Genomic DNA, 24,584 nt, shown 5'->3' on the forward strand with positions numbered 1-24,584 from the left:
CCCAGCCCAGTTCCAAAACACATATGCCAGCAAGAGCATCTCTCTGCCAGAGTGCTGAAGGCCCTGGTTGTTACGGAAATTGACAAGCTAGTGGGAGGGACATGCTATGACTTCCTCTGTACACATGGAGCAGGCCGGGTGACATTCTTCAGGATCTGATACAACAGTCCCATGTTTCTCATCACTAGCGGCACTGAGGAGACCTGTAAACGCACCACCAGAAAGTAAAACCTATCATCAACGCAGGTGCCAAATATTATATTCGATTCTATAGCAGCTCTGCAGTTAAACAGTCTTCTTCAGGAAGAGTTTATATATAGAGCCAAAAATCATGGCTCATAATTACACACAAGTCACTCTCTTTACCAGATGAAAAGCAAACACCTTCGGATCTCTGACACACTGATTCATAGCGTAGTTCAGACTGATCTGACATAATATTAAGAAAAGGAGCCCTTGAAATAAATTTATAAATGCAGACTTACCATGTTTCTCACCAACTAGGTTAGTTCTGGGGCCAAGGAAATCAGGCCACTTCAGGAACCCAAACATTTTCTAAGTGTAAATGATTTTTCAACAGATGTAAAAGGTCTATAGATAAACATATTTTAAAATCAGCTGATTTTAAATCCATCCGCTGCTCTTTCTAAGACATTTCCTCAAAAGGTCACATTGAATAATTCCAGTCAGCAGAGGCGGAGTCTCAAAATCGTACAGGAATATGCGAGGCATGGTGGCACGCTGATGGCTCACCCTCGGGGGGTGAAGTACTATGAGCTATTCTCAAAGAGGAGAAGGGAGCGATGAAAGGAAGGAGAATGGGTTTTCTTGGAGTTACCTGTGCTTAGTTTCCTAATTTTCTTTACAGTCAGAGATACATATGGATAAGATCAGACCCTGATGAGACTCGTGGGTGCTCATGGGTATAGTTGGGCCCTGGATCTGAGCAAAGCCCATAAGTGAAATGCACAGGTTCTTTGCCTGGGGCCCAAGGACAGGCTCCAGACAGTTAAAAAACTCTAAAATTTTACTTAAGAATTTTGTGTATATGATATCATGTGCAGTTTTATAGGGAGAGTCTTTCTAACTTTTACAACATTCCAAAAAAATGCCCATGACCCAACAGAGCTTAAGATGCTTTTCACAAGGAAAACTAACCAGATGCAACTGGCATTGCACTGAGACATTCTTTATTTAACATTCAGGGCTCTCTCTGAGAGAGCAAAAGACTTCTCAGTTGTCAGCTGTTCTTACATCTTCCTAAAGCAAAATATAAATCCCTGCGTTTGCCTGGGAAAGACAGTATTAATGCAGATACTTAAAAAATGTATTTACTTTTTCTGCTTCTTACAAGTAAACAAATATACCGTAGAAAGCATATCTTAAGATCTGATGTGATCTGTCTTTGGTATGATATTCAGAAACTCCTCCACAGGGCCAAGTTTTAATCATCTAGATCTCTTCTTTCTCCTCTAAATACAGTGAAAGACGAGAGTTTAAAATCATTATCTTGCTCTACAGTAAACTGTCATTTTCTTTAAGCTGTAAAATTAGGCAAATGTCACCACTTCACATAAAGTTCAGGAGCCTGTGAACTGTCAGGGACAACAACTACAGATTGTAATGGAATAATGGTTAGGTATCCAAGTGAAAAATAATGAGGTAAAGATAAATGAGGTGCTCCCATTGTTTCACAGCATTTTTTTACTCTCCAAAAGGAAAAGCAAAAGTAGATCAGAGCTTACAATGCTCTTTTGAACTCTCACTGCTCTCCTGACAAAAATCTCTCTCGTGGTCATCTCCAGATGCAGCTCAGTGTCCTGGCTTTCTTCACGCCAGCATAGTGAAATGGTGTCAAGTGTCCAAGGATGTCCCAACTGCCTGGTTCACGGACCTCAAGTTTCAGCACTTGACCCCTGAAACACCTACGTTCAATACAGGAGGACCTGACTCACGGTGATAATGGTGTAAGGGGTGATGGAAGAAGGACTCCTCCATTGGTAAAATAATGACCTTTTCAAAGAAATCTGCATTTAAAACTGAGCTCCTCAAGTCAAGGGACTCTTTCCTACTTATTCTGTATCCCTTAGTTCCTATCTGTTTTTCTATCCTGAGTCACAGCATAACCTGGTATGCTAAATAATTAAACGATGCTAAATAATTTAGCATCAAAAGTGCTAAATACTTTGTTAATGCATTTTTGCTACTTGCTTTTCTTCGACACCAGTAACTTCTTAGAAAACTGCTTGCCCAGCTGTGGTGCAAAAGTAAACTGCAGCTCGGCACCATGATCATTTTTGATTTAGAGTAGTCCACATTAAGTTTCACTGTAAGTATTAAACCACCTAGCAGTCCTTGTTTCCTTATACTAATGGTACGTTTGCATATATTTGAGAGAGACAGAACAGAGATTTCTCTTAGTATGGAGAGGAGAGTTGAAAGGTAAATCAAACTATGCCCCGTAGACATTCAATAAATACAAAGGATGAATCAAGGAACGGCAGGTTTAAATCTCTACAGATTCACTCAATTTTGCTTCTTACTATTCCTGGATATTTCTGAGAAAGATTATATCTCAAAACTCAAGGCCTCTCAGAATGACTCCAATTTGCACCACGAAGCTCTGAGTTTAGTTTTTTAAAATCAATCCTATATAACCTAAAGAATAGATGTGAATTGCATTTATGGTTGTCTAAATATTAGTTGGACCAAAGAAATATTTAGCAATGGTAAAAAGTCAGGAAAATGATTCATAAGAATCCAACTTCCAATTTTGGTTATATAAACTATGGTGAAGGCTATACTAAGCTGAACACATATATTAAAAAGGAACATTTCAATTTGGGGAGGCTTAATGTTTAGATGAGACATAGGATAGCATATTCACAAAATTCAGAAGGATGAACTTTAGGTAAGAGAGCAGAAATAGGAAAGTTTGGTTCAGAGAAGATACAAAATTCCCTTAGAAATTTGTAACTGGGCACGTATCACAGATTATATAACAGCTCATTTTTGAATATAAATATATTCAATATATAGTGGGAACACTGTATCCTGAATCTACAAATGCTCCTTTGTCCAAGGAAAGTTCCATCCAATAAATGATCAAGTTATAAACTTTGCTTTTGTTGTGCTAAACACATCACAGTCTACATCCTGGATGCAAAGTAAGAAGGGAAGTAGAATTCCAGATGGGAACAATGAATTTCAGTTTTGAGTAACAAAGAGGTAGAATTTCAATTATGGAAACACACCAGAAAGAGATTAGATCACTTAAAACACCTTGTCAGGGTCTGTAAATGTTGTTTAAAAAGATAACTTACAATTCAGGTCTCAATTTTTACAGACTACCTCTGACTACTAAGCAAATATTTTTATTGCCAAAAAGCTAGTGGAGGAGAAATAATCCAGAGAAAGAAAAGATCTTCACCATTACAGTAGGAACAAAATATTGCTTTTTATGCTTCTCTTTACTGAAAACAAAATGTTACTGGCAAGTTGAACAGCTTTTGAACCAATATGTGAAACCTGGTAATTATTCCTAGATGATGTTTTCAATCTAAAAAGTCATGCATAAGCTAAAATTTCACTAAAAGTAAAAAAAAAAAAATTATATATATATATATACTCAAATGAGAATGTAAGCATAGCCAAGGAACACTATAGATTAAACTATTACTTTAGTTCATTACCCATTTCTATTTTTCACATTGGTAATAGATGCTGGTCTTTTAATGGTGCATTAGAAGATTATATAATGACTCTTTCAGGAGAGGTCCACCTCAGAGAGGAGTCTGTTACTGAAGTACGGATGAATTTAAGACCTCCTTCACTATCTTCCATTGACTGATATATACATAGCCTAGGAATTCATGAAGAAATGCTCAAGGGCCACAAAAAGTAAAAAAAGAAGTAAAAATTAAAATGGAAAACATTTCAAAGGTAAAATTGGCCCGTGATGCCTTAACCATAGTCGTGATATGTTCTGAATTTAGAATTTAGCTCTTCTTCAGAATAAGGTTTTCAAATTATAATTCTCAGATGTATAACTTTAGTATTTAAAATTCACTCCCTGCAGTGATAAATTTAAACTCTCTAAGCACGTAAGCCTTTAATGATTACCATATTGAACCCTTCATTCAGTTAATTCTCATATGGCACTCTGAGATCATAAGTATGGGTTAAATTTCCACATGAATCAACTTTGTGTCTTACTGTCACTCTAAAAACCACACACTTTTAGAGAAGCAACCTGGAGACTCTGCTTTGGAGTCAGACAGACGTGGGCTGGAATTCCAACACGACCGCTATTAGCCTTGCAAACCTGGGTAAGTTACTCAAGCATGAGCCTCAATTTCCTTATCTGTAAAATGCAAATATTACCTGTCTCATGGCCACTTCCCTGAGGTAAGGTATTGACTGCAACATGTTTGCAACATGTGTCAATAACTCAGAGCAACATTGGGTATGTAGAAGACAGGTACTAAGGACCTCCCTGCTTGCAGTCTGAGGTCCGAGCAGGGCATCAGGTGCAGACAATACACAGTCATAGATAGCAACGCTCTGTTTCTAGGCAAAGGCTCTTACCAGTCTCTACCTGACTTTCCACACTTTAATGAAAGATCAACGGTAGCCCAGGATCCTGGGAAGCTCTGTTATACATTAAATATTCTCCTAGCCACGCTGTGATGTGTGGACGTTTGTTTTAACTCTAACCATCCCCTTGTAAGAAAAGCTTTGTAACAGAAACCAGAATACCGTTACTCTAACTCATGAGGCAATATTTCCCTTGAAACATGTAATTTTACTTCTTACCTTTTCAATTTTTTCATCCAGCATTCTGAAGAATTCTTGCTGGCTTTCAGAGATGTGCATGCTGAAAAACAGAGTAGGTAAGTGCGTATTTCAGTGTTTTCTTAAACCTAGCTCCCTCAGATGAAAAATGCTGAGTCCCTAAACTTCGGGGCAGTCATTTATTTCTTGCAGACTTTTCCACTGAAGTACTCTGAAGTCACACTAAGGATAAACGTCATTACAGTAACCCTGCAAACGTGTTTCATAACAGTCTATCAGTTCCTATGATTTAAGGAACGCAATTTCCTTTCAACGTACACGTTATTTATAGTGGTGCTACTCGGAGGTGTGTGCCCAATTTTTGCCTTGTACTTAAAACAAAAAGCACAGGCAAGCAGTACATGGCATATTTCAACCCTGTGTGGAACCATAACAAGAAAATATATCCTAGTTATTATATTAAAATGTGTATTTTACACAGGCTGTCAGCATGGTATTCAGCTGACTGTATAGGTGTGGGCTGGCAGCAAACGGACCGAGAACTTGACCTGAATATCTCCTGTACTGGTGACAGCAAATGCACCTCTTTGGAACTGAGATCCACTGGAAGGTGAGAGTAAGTGAGGAGGCATGTCTGAGTAGCCCTCGCCCTGCGTGTTTCCCTGTTCTTTGCTATTTAACACCATACTTAATGAGATGGACGTGGTTGGTGAGGACAAAACTAAGAAGGTAAGGAGAGCAGAGAGGATTCACGGACAGGAGGGAAAGGGTCTTGAATGGAAGGGTGACTTATGTATTCTCAAATCCCGATGCACTAACTGAGCTCTTTCAGATAAACTGTTATCCCTGGAGGTGCAGCAGACCCTGCCAGGTGGAGCAAACGCCCACCACGGAGATCCTCGTTACCTGTGTGTTGTCTTAGAGATGGTGTAACCAGACAGCGTGAGGCTTACTCTGCTGTTCTTCATGCGCTCCTTTCAGAGAGAAGCCCTAAATCTCTTCCATAGGGACAGAGACAGAACTTTCACCCTGATGAAGTAAATTACCCTCTATCGACTGACTCCCGCCTAGGTAAACAGGGGCCCTCCTCTCACGTGGAAACTATCAACACAGTGGCATTAATAATAGTTCTTACCTACCAGGGTACACATCGCACTGTGAGAAACAGTCCCTAGGTAACAACTTGATCCTTAAACCCCTTCTGATGGACAAGTTGATGATTGTTGAGTGAGGGGAGGAGATGGAAAAGCATGCTGGGCTGGCTTTACTGTCTTTCTTCAAGATTTAGGATGGGATAATTGGATTGTTTCTCATTTAGTTTATAAAGTATGAATACTAAGGGCTTCCCTGGTGGCGCGGTGGTTGAGAATCCGCCTGCCGATGCAGGGGACACGGGTTTGTGCCCTGGTCCAGGAGGATCCCACGTGCTGCGGAGCCGCTAGGCCCGTGAGCCATGGCCGCTGAGCCTGTGCGTCTGGAGCCTGTGCTCCGCAACAGGAGAGGCCACAACAGTGAGAGGCCCACGTACCGCAAAAAAAAAAAAAAAAAAGTATGAATACTTGATGCTAAGATTAATTAGATCTAAAAATCTTTTCTAAAAGCCTGTATGTTGGGATTTAACTACTACAGCTTAACAATTTCGGCTATTCCTATTTCTCTGTAATTACTAAAATTCCACCTTGGAAAACACAACGCTCCCCTGGAACATTTCTTTTTTATTGAGGTATAGTTGATTTGCAATATTATATTAGTTCCGGGTGTACAACACAGTGACTCAAAATTTTTATAGATTATACTCCATTTATACCCTGGAGCATTCTTGTGGCTCCCAGCGGTCCCAGCAAAGCTCTTGTGAGTTAACCCTGCCATCAGAGGCTCTTCTTTCTGTGACTTGTCAGTTTCCTGAGACTAGGGTGATGATGCTATGGAATCTTAATGACAAGTAATCAAACGAAGGAAAGGTGGACAAAATGAGCTCTAGAGCTGAAAGATACATGGCTCCCATTTTAAGTGACTTAAAAAAACAAGCTTCCAAACAATAAACACCTAAGCTGCCAAAGTATAAGAAGGCAAGGTCTTAATTCCCAAACACTTCACCTGCAAAAATGAAATTCCATTACTCCTGACAAATCTTAGCCTAAACGCAGTTATTTCTTTTTTTTTTTTTTTTTTTTGCGGTACGCGGGCCTCTCACTGTTGTGGCCTCTCACGTTGTGGAGCACAGGCTCCGGATGCGCAGGCTCAGCGGCCATGGCTCAAGGGCCCAGCCGCTCTGCGGCATGTGGGATCCTCCCGGACCGGGGCACGAACCTGCGTCCCCTGCATCGGCAGGCGGACTCTCAACCACTGCGCCACCAGGGAAGCCCCACAGTTATTTCTTCATGATCATCATTACTACTTTTCAATTGCACCTCAGGGGAGTGGGGTAATCCTAATCCTCACAGCAGGACACACCCTGGCTAGTAGTTCATGGCTCACTTTTATTGAGTTATTTTTTAAAATAATAGTATAATAAGCACCCATGAAACCAAAACAAAAATCCAAAGCTGCGATTTTTATTTTTTAACATCTTTATTGGAGTATAATTGCTTTACAATGGTGTGTTAGTTTCTGCTTTAAACAAAGTGAATCAGCTATACATATACATATGTTCCCATATCTCCTCCCTCTTGCGTCTCCCTCCCACCCTCCCTATCCCACCCCTCTAGGTGGTCACAAAGCACTGAGCTGATCTCCCTGTGCTATGCGGCTGCTTCCCACTAGCTATCTATTTTGCATTTGGTAGTAATATATAAGTCCATGGCACTCTCTCACTTTGTCCCAGTTTACCCTTCCCCCTCCCCGTGTCCTCAACTCCATTCTCTAGTAGGTCTGCGTCTTTATTCCCGTCTTGCCCCTAGGTTCTTCATGACCTTTTTTTTTAGATTCCATATATATGTGTTAGCATACGGTATTTGTTTTTCTCTTTCTGACTTAGTTCACTCTGTATGACAGACTCAGGTCCATCCACCTCACTGCAAATAACTCAATTCCGTTTCTTTTTATGGCTGAGTAATATTCTATTGTATATATATGCCGCACCTTCTTTATCCATTCATCTGTCAATGGGCATTTACGTTGCTTCCATGTCCTGGCTATTGTAAATAGAACTGCAACGAACATTGTGGTACATGACTCTTTTTGAATTATGTTTTTTTCAGGGTATATGTCCAGTAGTGGGATTGCTGGGTCGTATGGTAATTCTATTTTAAGTTTTTTAAGGAACCTCCATACTGTTCTCCATAGTGGCTGTATCAATTTACATTCCCACCAACAGTGCAAGAGGGTTCCCTTTTCTCCACACCCTCTCCAGCATTTATTGTTTGTAGATTTTTTGATGATGGCCATGCTGACTGGTGTGAGGTGATAACTCATTGTAGTTTTGATTTGCATTTCTCTAATGATTAGTGATGTTGAGCATCCTTTCATGTGTTTGTTGGCAATCTGTATATCTTCTTTGGAGAAATGTCTGTTTAGGTCTTCTGACCATTTTTGGATTGGGTTGTTTGGTTTTTTTTGATATTGAGCTGCATGAGCTGCTTGTATATTTTGGAGATTAATCCTTTGTCAGTTGCTTCATTTGAAAATACTTTCTCCCATTCTGAGGGCTGTCTTTGGGTCTTGTTTATGTTTTCCTTTGCTGTTCAAAAGCTTTGAAGTTTCATTAGGTCCCATTTGTTTATTTTTGTTTTTATTTCCATTTCTCTAGGAGGTGGGTCAAAAAGGATCTTGCTGTGATTTATGTCATAGAGTGTTCTGCCTATGTTTTCCTCTAAGAGTTTGATAGTTTCTGGCCTTACATTTAGGTCTTTAATCCATTTTGAGCTTATTTTTGTGTATGATGCTAGGAGGTGTTCTAATTTCATTCTTTTACATGTAGCTGTCCAGTTTTCCCAGCACCAGTTATTGAAGAGGCTGTCTTTTCTCCATTGTAAATTCTTGCCTCCTTTATCAAAAATAAGGTGACCATATGTGTGTTGGTTTATCTCTGGGCTTTCTATCCTGTTCCATTGATCTATATTTCTGTTTTTGTGCCAGTACCATAGTGTCTTGATTAATGTAGCTTTGTAGTATAGTCTGAAGTCTGGGAGCCTGATTCCTCCAGCTCCGTTTTTCTTTCTCAAGATTACTTTGGCTATTCGGAGTCTTTTGGGTTGCCATACAAATTGTGAAATATTTTGTTCTAGTTCTGTGAAAAATGCCATTGGTAGTTTGATAGGGATTGCACTGAATCTGTCGATTGCTTTGGGTAGTGTAGTCATTTTCACAAAGTTGATTCTTCCAATCCAAGGACATGGTATATCTCTCCATCTGTTTATATCATCTTTAACTTCTTTCATCAATGTCTTATAATTTTCTGCATACAGGTCTTTTGTCTCCTTAGGTTTATTCCTAGGTATTTTATTCTTTTTGTTGCAATGGTAAATAGGAGTGTTTCCTTAATTTCTCTTTCAGAGTTTTCATCATTAGTGTATAGGAATGCAAGAGATTTCTGTGCATTAATTTTGTATCCTACTACTTTACCAAATTCATTGATTAGCTCTAGTAGTTTTCTTGTAGCATCTTTAGGATTCTCTATGTATACTACCATGTCATCTGTAAACAGTGACAGCTTTACTTCTTCTTTTCCAATTTGGATTCCTTTTATTTCTTTTTCTTCTCTGATTGCTGTGGCTAAAACTTCCAAAACTATGTTGAATAATAGTGGTGAGAGTGGGCAACCTTGTCTTGTTCCTGATCTTAGAGGAAATGGTTTCAGTTTTTCACCATTGAGAACGATGTTGGCTGTGGGTTTGTCATATATGGCCTTTATTATGTTGAGGTTAAGTTCCCTCTACAAAGCTGCAATCTTTTTTTTTTTTTTTTTTTTTTTTTTTTTGCGGTACACGGGCCTCTCACTGTTGTGGACTCTCTCGTTGCGGAGCACAGGCTCCGGACGCACAGGCTCAGCGGCCATGGTCACAGGCCTAGCTGCTCCGCGGCATGTGGGATCTTCCTGGACCGGGGCATGAACCCGCGTCCCCTGCATTGGCAGGCGGACTCTCAACCACTGCGCCACCAGGGAAGCCCAAAGCTGCAATCTTAACAAGAACCTAGAGGTTACTTACGTCCCACCCTTGTGTGTTTCTCCCAACTCAAGGGAACTATCATGCCCCTGCTTTCCTTTTACATAGCTTTACTCTATCTCTCTATGTGCTTAAAAAGCAGATGATTTATTTTAGTTGTTTTTAACTTTATAGAGTGCATTATGCTCTGTGTAATGTTGCAGGACTTACTCTTTGTTCTAGTGCTATATTGCTAGGGTCCATCCTGCGTTGTGCATTGCTGCAGTGCATTCGTTTTAACTGCTAATATCCCACTGTGTGAATACAGTGTAGTTCATCTATCCAATTACCTGTCAAAGGGCATTTGGGTTGTTTCTGATTGTTAAGGTGTTCTTACCAAGTGTCAGACACTGTGATAAGAACCGGGTGTACATTATTTCATTTAAGCCCCAGCCCTATAAGACAGGATTTTTCACCTCCATTTTTCTTGGAGAAAACTGAAGCTCACAGATATAAGGTCACTGGCCTGAGATTACAAAGTCAGTAAGAATGTGGTCTACGTGGTGCATCATATGAAGATGTGAGCATTATCTGCCTTCATTATTAATAAATCTGCCATTATCAGGTATGGGATTGTCCTTCCACTCATGGGGAAAAAGCCTCATCTTATTTTATACAGCTGCATAATAAAGAATAATTTCCTGGAACCTATATTATGTCAACGAGTAGAAAAAGTAAAATCCTTCTCTTAGCCCTCCAGAAATATTTCTTAGTTGAATTCCAGAAACCCAATGATCTGACTCACAGTTTAAAATACACACACACACACACACACACACATACACACATACACACACACGAGCATTATGCTGTGTGAAGAACAGGGGATTTTCTTCATAATTTTAATGTAAACACACAAGCCAATTTAATCAACTTCTCTGAAAGCTTCAGCACATGCGTGTCTGCAAAGCATGCTATTTCAATGTGCCAAAGTTAAATAAGTATTTGTTTTAAAGGAAAAAAGAAATTCTCAATAGAGTCTTTTTCTAGAAGCATTTAAAAGGAGCATATATCTAATGGCTTGGATGAAAAGATGATTTGGTAGTGTTATCAGGTATCTGTTGTCCTCAGAGGCAGATAAAATTAGTGTAGATAAAAGTGATTACAACTGAAGTGGATTAGGTAGGTTGTGATTATAGCATGACATTTACCTGAGGGTGAAAAAAATCGGTTGTCCCATTATACTGACACTGTAAATGATAAATGGATTTCAAAATGTCCAGTTTTCTTTGGAAGTAAAAAATTCAATCCCTGAGCTCATTCACCACCCCTTGAAGAGTCCTAACCACCATATCACAGTAGCCATGGCTGCAGCAGTTCCAGACACTCAGCCAGGTTAAAGTGATTATGTTATTTTTGTCTCAACCTCCTGGGAAGAACCAGAGAACACAACTTTTTCCACTTATGATATTGATTTACATATATGTCATAGTTAAAATTATTTGGGGATGGTGGTGACTGTGTCAGTTGTACTTGTGTGATCAGCACCCTTAGGGAATTTGTTCATATTTAGGCAGAACAACACAAGAGAGGTTTGCAGCCTCTGGGATTACAGCTTCTTTGAAGAAAGGGCAGGTAGCTTCAAAGTCACACAAGTGCATTTTATCACCAAGGTAGACTCAGTTTTAGAACAATATAGAAACTACTCATTATTCTCTTTAGCATTTTAACTGTGAAATACTTAACACATAGAAAAGGAAACATATAATGTTATTTGTACATTTTCAAATAATAATAATTAAAGGAACACGCATGTAACCACCACTCGGATTAAGAGATAGAACCTCTGGTCCCACTGTCTTCTATCCAGTAGAAAGAACCACTATTCTGAATTTAATGCCTCTTCATTTCTTTGCTTGCCTTTATTGTTTTACCATGTACATATATATAATATATGGCTTAGCTCTGCCTGTTTTTGCACTTTATATGCATGAAACTGTACATAGGCAGGTACTACCACTTACCTTACTGGTACAACCTTACATTTCATGAGATTCCTCTATCTTGATCTGGGTTGCTATTGGTCATTCATTTTCACTGATATGTAGCATTCCCATCATAAGAATATACCACAGTTTTGTTATCCACTACATGTCTGATGGACATTTGGGTTTTATTTCCAAGAGCTTTTTTTTTTTTTTTTGGCCATGTCACCGCCACGAGGCACACAGGATCTTAGTTCCCCGACCAGGGATGGAACCCATGCCCTGTGCAGTGGAAGCGTGGAGTCTTAACCACTGACTGCCAGGAAAGTCCCATATCTTCAAGAGCTTTAAGAGCTCATGTAAACAGTGCTGCTATGGACATTTCAAAATATGCCTGCTGGCACACATGCACAAGAGTTTCTCTAGGGTATACACCTGATAGTGGAGTTGTTTTCCAAAGTAATTGTACCAGTTTATATCCCTACATTCTGGTAAACATTTTAGTATCATTAGCCTTCTAAATTTTTGCCAATCTTGTGGTGTGAAATGGTATTTTTTCATATGCATTAGCTATTCATGTTTCCTCTTCAGTCAAGTGGTTGTTTACGTCTTTAGCCTGCTTTTCTATGAGTTCTGTCTTTTACTTACGGATTCATAGAATTACTTGATACATTCTGGAAACCCGAGTATTGTTAATTATACATATTGTAAATATATTCCATCATTTTGTGGCCTTTTACTCTCCTACAGTATATTTTGATAAACAGAAGTTCTTAATTTTAATGTAGTCACAAAAATTAATCATTTTTCTTAAGATCTGCATCCTTTGTGACTTATTCAAAGTTTTTCCCTACCCCACGGTTATAAAGATATTCCCCTTCATTTTCTTCTAACTGATGTGAAGTGTCAGCTCTGTCATATATTGTGGGTCTGTTTTGGGTCTCTCTATTTTGTTCCATGAGACTAAATCACACTGTCTCAGTTACTGAGGCTTTATCATAAGTCTTGGTTACATGGCAAGCAAAATGGAGCTCACTCTAAAAACATCTTTAGCTTTAAAAACAATATAGGAAAATAGGAACTAGCACTTACTTTGCTCTGGGTTGATGAACTAATCCCGGAATCTCTTTATTAGTTTTAAGTCTTACATTTGAACTGGCACTTTTTTCCTGAAACACATAAACACACATGTAAAAGACAAGATGAGAATCAGCAATTAAACAAGAGCATAAATTTTCATCAACAAAACGTTAGGTTTGTTTGGGAGCCTCTGAGGTTGGGGAGGGCAAAAGTCCTTACAAAGATGTCACACAGTATAAGTAGAACTGCCAAATATTTTAACAGGGAACGTTGTCATGAAAAGAGGAATTAACTTTTATAAGAGCTATGGCTCCTTTTAGAAAATAACGTGTGAGTAATATTTGATTTTTAGGTGGAGTTACTGAAAACAGTAAGAGAATCAAAGAACAGAAGATTCTAGTGAAAAAGAACAGCGGTAGTACAACCACAGCCATTGTTTGCTTGCCCAGGTTAAGTGATTTTGTGCATTTTATTTGTGAAAGACAACTGCAGTTACTGACACATAAAGTTTGCATAAGGCCCTAGCAGTGACAGGGACAAGAACATGACTAAAAATAGCCAATATTTTCCATGTATAATGAATATTGAGATTGAATTTAATTAAATTAATGAAACTCAATACTAGCCTGTATTCCAGAAATACTTCTTTGGCTTTTAGCCTGATTTGATTTCTTATTCCCAGTAAACCAGCCGCATAGGAAAGAAATACTCTCAAATCTTAAAATACAAGTATATCAGTAAGCACACTGTCTCAATACTACTACTGCTTTGTGTTTTTCCATTATCTTTAAAAAAATATCTAAGGTGCTCTAAAATTTGCTCTCTAAATATACCCCCGAAAATGAAAGGAAGGACTATTCTAAACCTACTTAACAGGTGACTATATACACTCAAGCAACCTGAGGTGTGGCAATAATTAAAGACCTGGGGTAGGTAGGGGCAAGGAATAAAAAGTCCTGTGGGCCGACCCACCATTCTCACCACAGGCAGAGTGATGTGGGATGGCACATAAACAGATGGTCCCCAAATGAGCTCTTTCAAGAGCTCATTATTTCTCCTAGGATAGCAGAAGCCACGTAAATCAGTGAAAACTGCAACAACTTACATGCCTGGTTGTTTGCTATTTACCATCAAACATGAGCATATCTGTATAACGTCAGTCCTCCAAAATAGACGGTAATTTTGTTTGTGATCTTCCAGGAGAAGAAACAATCATTACCGTTCTTTTGCAGTCTAGCTTACCTTCTTTACCTCACACTAAACTCGAGAATGTTTTCATGAACATTTAAAAAGTATAAAATATATACTGTTCTCTCTGCTGATGTAGTCAGTGAACAACAGATGAACCACCTCATTTTTTTACAAAGAAGGTGGGAGAACAATTAGAAAACTTCAATGCACTAAGTCCAGGAGGGCGGGACCCACATCCCTTCTTTACAACTGGGACAACAGTGCCTGGCTAGGGGCCTGGCACTCCATGGGAGCCACTCATCGAATACTGGTAGAACAAATAAATGATGTCAGCACATAATTAACTTTTCTAAACATAGATAAAAATAGCTCAACTGTAGTCTCTCTGCAGGGCTGAAGATGTAGGTTCCCTCCAAATGAGTCATTTTCTCCCTTAAACTTTATGTGTGCTTGGATTAAGCACTGAAAATGGATGTATTTGATGTGACAGAACCTTATACTTTTTCTCTATTCACATAATTTGCTAAAAACTCTTTGAACTTAAATGATGCATCATAATTTTAAACATTGCTAAGGCAGGAAAGAGACTTCTAATTCTAAGAATGCAAAGACATATAATTATACTCTGTTTCTATTCAATTTATTAAACTGTACCCTTCATAACTATACTGTCTCACCAAATCTTCCTTAAAAACACATTGTGTGGTTGCTAAAAAAAGAAGGAACTGCCCCAAACAGAGACTCAATAGATGGGGAGGACACTTTAGGACATCTCAATAGATGGCAAGGACACTTTAGGACATCAGGCACAGATGTGCCCTTCCAGGAAGTGAGAGTACCCAAGGTGAGGCAGAGATGGGGGGTGAGGGCATGGGGGATGGGGAGGAAGCAGCTGGGGATTTCTTGGTTACAAATATATATATAATTACATAGAGATTTCTATCTATTTTGTACTTATAATGTATTTGTTTTTACAAATTACCACTCATCAAGATCAGTAACAACTCACCACATGTTATTCTAACTGGTTGCATACATCAACTCATTTTAACGTTCACAAGTATATATATATTAATTTACTTTTATGCCCACATACCTCTCTGAGATAGGTATCATTATTTTCCCCATTTTATAAATGAGGAAGCTGAGCCATGGAGAGATGAAACACTTACTGGGATTCTACAAGTAATAAGTAATAGCGTTGGGATTTGAATCCATGCAGAATGGCCCCAGAGTTCATGCTATTAGCCACTAGGCCAGTAGTCCTCAAAGTTTTTAGTATCAAGACCTCTTACCTATATTCTGCAAATTTTGATACATTTCATTACACAATATGAAAAAAATCACATTTGTTAAAATCAGCATCAATCTCATGAGAAAAATCTTTCCTTTTTTTAATTTTAATTTTTATTTTTGGCTGCGCTGCGCAGCATGCGGTATCTTAGTTCCCCAACCAGGGATCGAACCTGCGCCGCCTGCATTGGAAGTGGAGAGTCTTAACCACTGGACCACCAGGGAAGTCCCTCATGAGAAAAGTCTTGACAAAAGGTGTCAAGCTCATCGTGGTGGATACAAGTTTTCCAAAATTCTAATTTTGGTTTAATATTCGAATTTTATGACCAGCAACAAACACTGACAATTGTTTTCTTTGGAGTAACGGGCTCTATTTGGTCATTTTTGAGAAACTGTTTGCCAAATACCCAAGTCTGAATATCCATAATTTGTCTGCCAGGCACTATTTTTCTACAGTAGAGATGGTGTCCCACAAAAAAACATCTGCAAGTTCAGCTTGCAACTCAATCAATTGCAGAAGTGCTTTCCCTTGAGATAAAGATCTTATTAAAAAATAAAAAGATATGCATCTAAGATCTAAGAGTTAAAAACTTCAATAATTTCTACTGCTTCATTAAGGGCATTCTTTTTTTTAAGAATCAATTTTATTTATTTATGGTTGTGTTGGGTCTTCGTTGCTGCCCACAGGCTTTCTTTAGTTGTGGCGAGCGGGCTTCTCATTGCGGTGGCTTCTCTTGTTGCGGAGCACGGACTCTAGGGCATGTGGGCTTCAGTAGTTGTGGCTCGCAGGCTCTAGAGCGCAGGCTCAGTAGTTGTGGCGCATGGGCCTCAGTAGCTGTGGCTTGCGGGGTGGAGAGCACAAGCTCAGTAGTTGTGGCACACGGGCTTAGTTGCTCCATGGCATGTGGGATCTTCCTGGACCAGGGATTGAACCCGTGTCCCCTGCATTGGCAGGTGGATTCTTAACCACTGCGCCACCAGGGAAGTCCCCAACAAGGGCATTCTTAAGTGAAAATAGAATATATTCTTCCACTATGCTTGGTGGTGGTGACTACTAATAACTACTATTAGTACTACTAATAATAGTACTACTATGACTACTAATAAGGTGTGGTGCCAATGCCTGGATTTGTGCTAAGGCACAGGCAGTTTTACCCACCATTGCTTTTGCACCATCAGTACAAATGTCAACAGCTATTTGCCTTCAAAAAGGCAAATAGCTTCTTTATTATTAGGAAAATGACTTTGAAGACTCCCTGAGAATATTTCAGGAAACTCCAGGGGTCTGCAGGCCACACCTGAACTATATATAGTGCCTTTCTATTTCTTTTGCATAGAAAAGAACTTTCAATTATTTAATTGTGGTATATGCTTTAAGAAAAAATATTTAACTGCCTTATTGAGATAAAATCTACATTCCATACAATTCCCCCATTATAAATGTATGATTAAATGATTTTAGTAAATTTATAGAGCTGTGCAATTATCACCACAATCCAGTTTTAGAACAGTTAGATCAGCCCCCAAAGTTTCACCATACCCATTTGTTCTCATCTGTAGGCCCCGGCCACCACAGATCTGCTTTCTGTCTCTACAAATTTGCTTTGTCTAGATTCACATAAATGGAATCATACAATATATAGCCTTTTGCATCTGGCATTTTTCACTTAGCATAATGTTTTCGAGGTTCATCTATACTTCATCATATTTCAGTGTTTCATTTTTTTAATTGCTAGATAATATTCCAATGTCTGGATATACTGTATTTTGTTTATCCATGCATAACGTGATGAACATAAGGACTGTTTCCAGTTTGTGGCTCTTATGAATAATGCTGCTATGAACATTCGTATACAAGTCTTTGTGTGAACATACATTTTCATTTCTTTTGGGTAGACTCTAAGGAGCGGAACTGCTAGATTATATGATAAGTTTACATTTGACTATTTAAGATGTCACCAAACTGTTTTCCAAAGTGGCTGTGTCATTTTACATTCCCACCAGCAGTGCATGATGGTTCCAGTTTCTCTACCTCTCTGTCAACACTTGGTATTGTCTTTTCAATTAATCATTCAAGTGGGTGTCTCATTGTGGGCTTTATTTATTTTACAAATTTTATTTGTATTTGTTCTTATATGTCTTTCTATCAGAACACCTAGCACCTTGCTACATGGGAGCATATATGTGCTTACTGGTTCGCTGTATTTACATCAAGAAGTCAGTTTTATATTTGCTTACAAACACCAATTAACTTCTGCTTTGGGTTTGTTTGTTGCGGAAGGCGAAGTTTAAAGAGACCTGTCTTTAAAAAAAGAAACAACAGGGCTTCCCTGGTGGCGCAGTGGTTGGGAGTCTGCCTGCCAATGCAGGGGACACGGGTTCGTGCCCCAGGCCGGGAAGATCCCACATGCCACGGAGCGGCTGGGCCCGTGAGCCATGGCCCCTGAGCCTGCGCGTCCGGAGCCTGTGCTCCACAACGGGAGAGGCCACGACAGTGAGAGGCCCGCGTACCGCAAAAAGAAAAAAAGAAACAACAAGCAAACAAACAAAACCAAGAAAGGCGAGAGGAAGGATGAGACTGATGGGAGTCTCAGATGGAGCAGATCCAACAGAGAGGGCTGAGAGCCATGCCACATTTGGGGTACTCCAGGAATAGAAACAGAGAACTAAATTGGGAGATGACAGAAGAGGTAACTAAGATATTATTTCCCTTGGCAAGAAAAAACTATTTTAATGGCATTTGACACTCATAAAATAAGTATTAAAATAAACTGGGACCAAGTGGGATTAAGATGAAGCCACTGAAAGGGCCCTCAGCAGGCAGTTTGTAGAGCTGTGTTTTTATGATCCATCCATATTGGTATCAGAATCATCTAGGATGCTTGTCAAAATACAGATTCCAAGGCCCTACACAATACCTCCTAAGTGTCAGATTCTGGGATTGTGCCCAGGAATCTGCATTTTAAACAAGAGTCCTAGGTGACTCTTAACTCAAAAAAGTTTGAGGACTTTTATTTTAGAGAAAAGGTACCTTTGTACCTTAGAATTCTCCCTCTTGGCCTTCCACAGAGCAGTTTTCAAACTGAGCCCTGGGGTTCTGCAGAGCTGCCTCAGGGGTCAATAGCAAGGTCTCTCAGAGCAGCAATCCCTTGAACTGTACATTCAGGGGCTTTCAACTGATGCTGGACAAAAACATCCATTTCTCAAAAATGTTTGCAAACTAATGTCAGGTAGTGACAGGTTTATTTAAACAGCAAATCAAACAACTTCTCCTTTGCTTGCAATTTTATTTCTTTATGAACAGAACACACTTCTCAGTGTCTAGAGTAAACTTATCATTCTCTTCTTAGCTTCTCTCATGTTGAAGACAGTCAAACCGAAATATATTTATTCTGTTGCTTCCAATCTCGGGGGGCATTTCCTAAAGGGAAAGTCAGAATTCCAAGAGAAACTGACAGCTTCTTTACAAAGTCCTCTTGAATTTCAGCTCCTTAATTCTGAAGGAAGCAACACAACACATTCAGGGAGTTGAAGAAAGTACTCCACTCCCTGTTAGTGAAAGAAGGAGCTTCTTTCCTCCTATCACTTCTTTGCCTGTGTCGTCCCACTGAGTCTGGGTCCTGGGAGGTTCCCAGAGTTGGTCTGGGTTGGAAGTGTGAGGAGGAATTTCTTTTTTTTTTTTCTGGGCCCAATGGCAGGAAGTTCTGTCTTATAAAGAAATCTCAGGGGCCAGATGGATGGAGGAAGCTGGAGGCCTAGAGAAAAATAGTGGGAGTTGGAGTACTAGCTTCTGGAAACTGCTAATGAGGGGGCCACACAGAGAAAAGATACAAAAGCACTAAACACAAACTCTCAGTGGGTTTTCCTCTATACAAAGACTCTGTGTGTGTGTGCATTTTAACCACTGCATTTCAGAAAGTACCTGAAAACTAGAAAAGGTAAATACTTTAACTAGAATTAGGAGATTTTTGGGGGGTACACACACATTTAAAAATAAGAACATGTTCAGCTATAACATAAATAATGAGCAATCATTCCAGCTTCTGGGGAGTGTCCCATACGATATACTCTCTGAGAAAACAATCTCATTTGATGTTTTACAAATTTGTGTGATTTCCTAAGTAGTATTAACACAAGTAGGACACCACCTCCTTCAAATATAAAGGAATAGTATCTTCTATCTTCAGAGAGATGGTGATTAGCTGAGCCACATTTATTCTACCAGAATTTCTGGATGCCAGCAAATGGCAAGGCCCAAGCTACTCAATGCAACTGTTGACTTGGGCCCACCGGTATCATGATTACGTGAGGTCAACATAATTATAATTACCTGTCCATGCAGATTATTAGAATTATTAGTATTTTGTTAGAATTATTTAGTAGTGATGAAATTGGAATGGAAAGTCTCAACCTTATGGAAATTCTTTCTATAAATTAAAATATAACCCTGTACCTCATTTTATATCAAGTAAATGTTAAGTGGACCAAATCAGTTTTAAAGCATCGAGTATTTTTCACATAGTTGTTTCACAAGGTAGATTGGAAACATTTAAAATAATCTTTAAAAAGTAAACAGAGTTTTAAGAAATTGCTCAGAACAGATTTCACTGTTTACCAACAAACCTAGAACCAAGTCTTTAAGTTACTATGTCAGGAATTAAAAGAAACAAGCTACATTCACAGAAAGATAGACAAGATGAAAAGACAGAGGGCTACATACCAGATAAAGGAACAAGATAAAACCCCAGAAAAACAACTAAATGAAGTGGAGATAGGCAACCTTCCAGAAAAAGAATTCAGAATAATGATAGTGAAGATGATCCAGGACCTTGGAAAAACAATGGAGGCAAAGACTGAGAAAATGCAAGAAATGTTTAACAAAGACCTAGAAGAATTAAAGAACAAACTAACAGAGATGAACAATAAAATAACTGAAATGAAAACTACACTAGAAGGAATCAATAGCAGAAAAACTGAGGCAGAAGAATGGATAAGTGACCTGGAAGACAGAATGGTGGAATTCACTGCTGTGGAACAGAATAAAGAAAAACGAATGAAAAGAAATGAAGACAGCCTAAGAGACCTCAGGGACAACATTAAACGCAACAATATTCACATTATAGGGGTCCCAGAAGGAGAAGAGAGAGAGAAAGGACCCAAGAAAATATTTGAAGAGATTATAGTTGAAAACTTCCCTAACGTGGGAAAGGGAATAGCCACATAAGTCCAGAAACACAGCGATCCCCATACAGGATAAACCCAAGGAGAAACACGCCGAGACACATAGTAATCAAACTGGCAAAAATTAAAGACAAAGAAAAATTATTGAAAGCAGCAAGGGAAAAACGAAAAGTGACATACAAGGGAACTCACATAAGGTTAACAGCTGATTTCTCAGCAGAAACTCTACAAGCCAGAAGGGAGTGGCATGATATACTTAAAGTGATGAAAAGGAAGAAACTACAAGCAAGATAACTCTACCCAGCAAGGATCTCATTCAGATTAGATGGAGAAATCAAAAGCTTTACAGTCAAGCAAAAGCTAAGAGAATTCAGCACCAGCAAACCTGCTGTACAACAAATACTAAAGGAACTTCTCTAAGTGCGAAACACAAGAGAAGAAAAGGACGTACAAAAAAACCCCCAAAACAATTAAGAAAATGGTCATAGGAAAATACATATCGATAATTACCTTAAATGTAAATGGATTAAATGCTCCAACAGGCTTGCTGAATGGATACAGAAACAAGACCCATATATATGCTGTCTACCAGAGACCCATTTCAGACCTAGGGACACATACAGACTGAAAGTGAGGGGATGGAAAAAGATATTCCATGCAAAGGGAAATCAAAAAAAGCTGGAGTAGCTATACTTATATCAGATAAAATAGACTTTAAAATAAACAATGTTACAAGAGACAAGGAAGGACACTACATAATGATCAATGGATCAATCCAAGAAGATATAACAATTATAAATATATATGCACCCAACACAGGAGCACCTCAGAACATAAGGCAACTGCTAACAGCTATAAAAGAGGAAATCGATAGTAACACAGTAATAGTGGGGGACTTTAGCACCTCACTTACACCAATGGACAGATCATACAAAATGAAAATAAATAAGGAAACAGAAGCTTTAAATGACACAATAGACCAGATAGATTTAATTGATATTTATAGGACATTCCATCCAAAAACAGCAGATTACACTTTCTTCTCAAGGGCACAAGGAACATTCTCCAGGATAGACCACATCTTGGGTCACAAATCAAGCCTCAGTAAATTTAAGAAAATTGAAATTATGTCAAGCATCTTTTCTGACAACAACGCTATGAGATTAGAAATGAATTACAGGGAAAAAAATGTGAAAAACACAAACATAAGGAGGCTAAACAATACGTTACTAAATAACCAAGAGATCACTGAAGAAATCGAAAAATACCTAGAGACAAATGACAATGAAAACACGACGATCCAAAACCTATGGGATGCAGCTAAAGCAGTTCTAAGAGGGATGTTTATAGCTATATAAGCCTACCTGGAGAAACAAGAAAAATCTCAAATAACAATCTAACGTTACACCTAAAGGAACTAGAGAAAGAAGAACAAACAAAACCCAAAGTTAGCAGAAGGAAAGAAATCATAAAGATCAGAGCAGAAATAAATGAAATAGAAACAAAGAAAACAATAGCAAAGATCAATAAAAGTAAAAGCTGGTTCTTTGAGAAGATAAACAAAATTGATAAACCATCAGCCAGATTCATCAAGAAAAAGAGGGAGAGGACTCAAATCAATAAAATTAGAAGTGAAAAAGGAGAAGTTATCACAGACACCGCAGAAATACAAAGCATCCTAAGACACTACTACAAGCAACTCTATGCCAAAAAAATGGACAACATGGAAAAAAATGGACAAATTCTTAGAAATGTATAACCTTCCAAGACTGAGCAAGGAAGGAATAGAAAATGTGAACAGACCAATCATAGGTAATGAAATTGAAACTGTGATTAAAAAACTTCCAACAATAAAAGTCCAGGAGCACATGGCTTGACAGGTGAACTCTATCAAACATCTAGAGAAGAGCTAACACCCACCCTTCTCAAACTCTTCCAAAATATAGCAGAGGGAGGAACACTCGCAAACTCATTCTATGAGGCCACCATCACCCTGATACTAAAACCAGACCAAGATACTACAAAAAAAGAAAATTACAGACCAATATCACTGATGAATATCGATGCAAAAATCCTCAACAAAATACTAGCAAACAGAATCCAACAACATATTAAAAGGATCATACACCATGATCAAGTGGGATTTATCCCAGGGATGCAAGGATTCTTCAATATATGCAAATCAATCAATGTGATACACCATATTAACAAATTAAAGAATAAAAACCATATGATCATCTCAATAGATGCAGAGAAAGCTTCTGACAAAATTCAACACCCATTTATGAGAAAAACTCTCCAGAAAGTGGGCATAGAGGGAACCTACCTCAACATAATAAAGGCCATATATAACAAACCCACAGCAAACATCATTCTCAATGGTGAAAAACTGAAAGCATTTCCTTTAAGATCAGGAATGAGACAAGGATGTCCACTCTCACCACTATTATTCAACATAGTTTTGGAAGTCCTACCCATGGCAATCAGAGAAGAAAAATAAATAAAAGGAATACAAATTGGAAAAGAAGAAGTAAAACTGTCACTGTTTGCATATGACGTGATACTATACATAGAGAATCCTAAAAATGCCACCAGAAAACTACTAGAGCTAATCAATGAATTTGGTAAAGTTGTAGGGTACAAAATTAATGCACAGAAATCTCTTGCATTCCTATACACTAATGATGAAAAAATCTGAAACAGAAATTATGGAAATACTCCCATTTACCACTACAACAAAAAGAATAAAATACCTAGGAATAAACCTACCTAGGGAGACAAAAGACCCGTATGCAGAAAACTATAAGACACTGATGAAAGAAATTAAAGATGATACCATCAGATGGAGAGATATACCATGTTCTTCAATTGGAAGAATCAATATAGTGAAAATGACTATACTACCCAAAGCAATCTACAGATTCAATGCAATCCCTATCAAATTACCTAGGGCATTTTTTATGGAAGTAGAACAAATCATCTTAAAATTTGTATGGAGACACAAAAGACCCCAAATAGCCAAAGCAGTCTTGAGAGAAAAAAACAGAGCTGAAGGAATCAAACTCCCTGACTTCAGACTACACTACAAAGCTACAGTAATCAAGACAATATGCTACGGGCACAAAAACAGAAACATAGATCAATGGAAGAAGATAGAAAGCCCAGAGATAAACCCACGCACCTATGGTCAACTAATCCATGACAAAGGAGGCAAAGATATACAATGGAGAAAAGACAGTTTCCTCAATAAGTAGTGCTGGGAAAACTGGACAGCCACATGTAAAAGAATGAAATTAGAACACTCCCTAACACCATACACAAAAATAAACTCAAAATGGATTTGAGACCTAAATGTAAGACCAGACGCTATAAAATTCTTAGAGGAAAACATAGGAAGAACATTCTTTGACATAAATCACAGCAAGATCTTTTTTGACCCACCTCCTAGAGTAATGGAAATAAAAACAAAAATATACAAATGGGACCTAATGAAACTTCAAATTTTTGCACAGCAAAGGAAACCATAAACTAGACGAAAAGACAACCCTCAGAATGGGAGAAAATATTTGCAAACGAATGAACGGACAAAGGATTAATCTCCAAAATATATAAACAGCTCATGCAGCTCAATATTAAATAAAAAAACAACCCAATCCAAAAATGGGCAGACGACCTAAACAGACATTTCTCCAAAGAAGACATACAGATGGCCAAGAAGCACATGAAAAGCTGCTAACATCACTAATTAATAGAGAAATGCGAATCAAAACTACAATGAGGTATCACCTCACACCAGTTAGAATGGGCATTATCAGAAAATATACAAACAACAAATGCTGGAGAGGGTGTGGAGAAAAGGGAACCCTCTTGCACTGTTGGTGGGAATGTAAATTGATACAGCCGCTATGGAGAACAGTATGGAGGTTCCTTAAAGAACTAAAAATGGAATTACCATATGACCTGGCAATCCCACTAC

General features: G+C 38.5%; 1 protein-coding gene across 3 annotated transcripts in view; it reads right to left on the reverse strand.

The window, feature by feature from the left end:
• Positions 1 to 209: 209 nt before the first annotated feature.
• The window catches only part of C1H1orf21 (chromosome 1 C1orf21 homolog), a 152,638-nt gene continuing 128,263 nt past the window's right edge, over positions 210 to 24,584 (reverse strand). For all 3 annotated transcript variants that reach the window (XM_089910059.1, XM_089910058.1, XM_089910053.1), the window contains exons 4-6: positions 12,956 to 13,032; positions 4,816 to 4,876; positions 210 to 555 (exon numbers count right to left, since the gene is read on the reverse strand). In XM_089910059.1, coding sequence (XP_089766185.1) covers positions 343 to 555; positions 4,816 to 4,876; positions 12,956 to 13,032 — 351 coding nt within the window. In that variant the 3' untranslated portion in view covers positions 210 to 342. The remainder of the gene's footprint in view (positions 556 to 4,815; positions 4,877 to 12,955; positions 13,033 to 24,584) is intronic.

Source organism: Delphinapterus leucas, chromosome 1 (genome assembly GCF_059928025.1).
Source record: "Delphinapterus leucas isolate spDelLeu-1000000601 "Yukka" chromosome 1, BTC_Dleu_Yukka2, whole genome shotgun sequence".
NCBI lineage: Eukaryota > Metazoa > Chordata > Mammalia > Artiodactyla > Monodontidae > Delphinapterus > Delphinapterus leucas.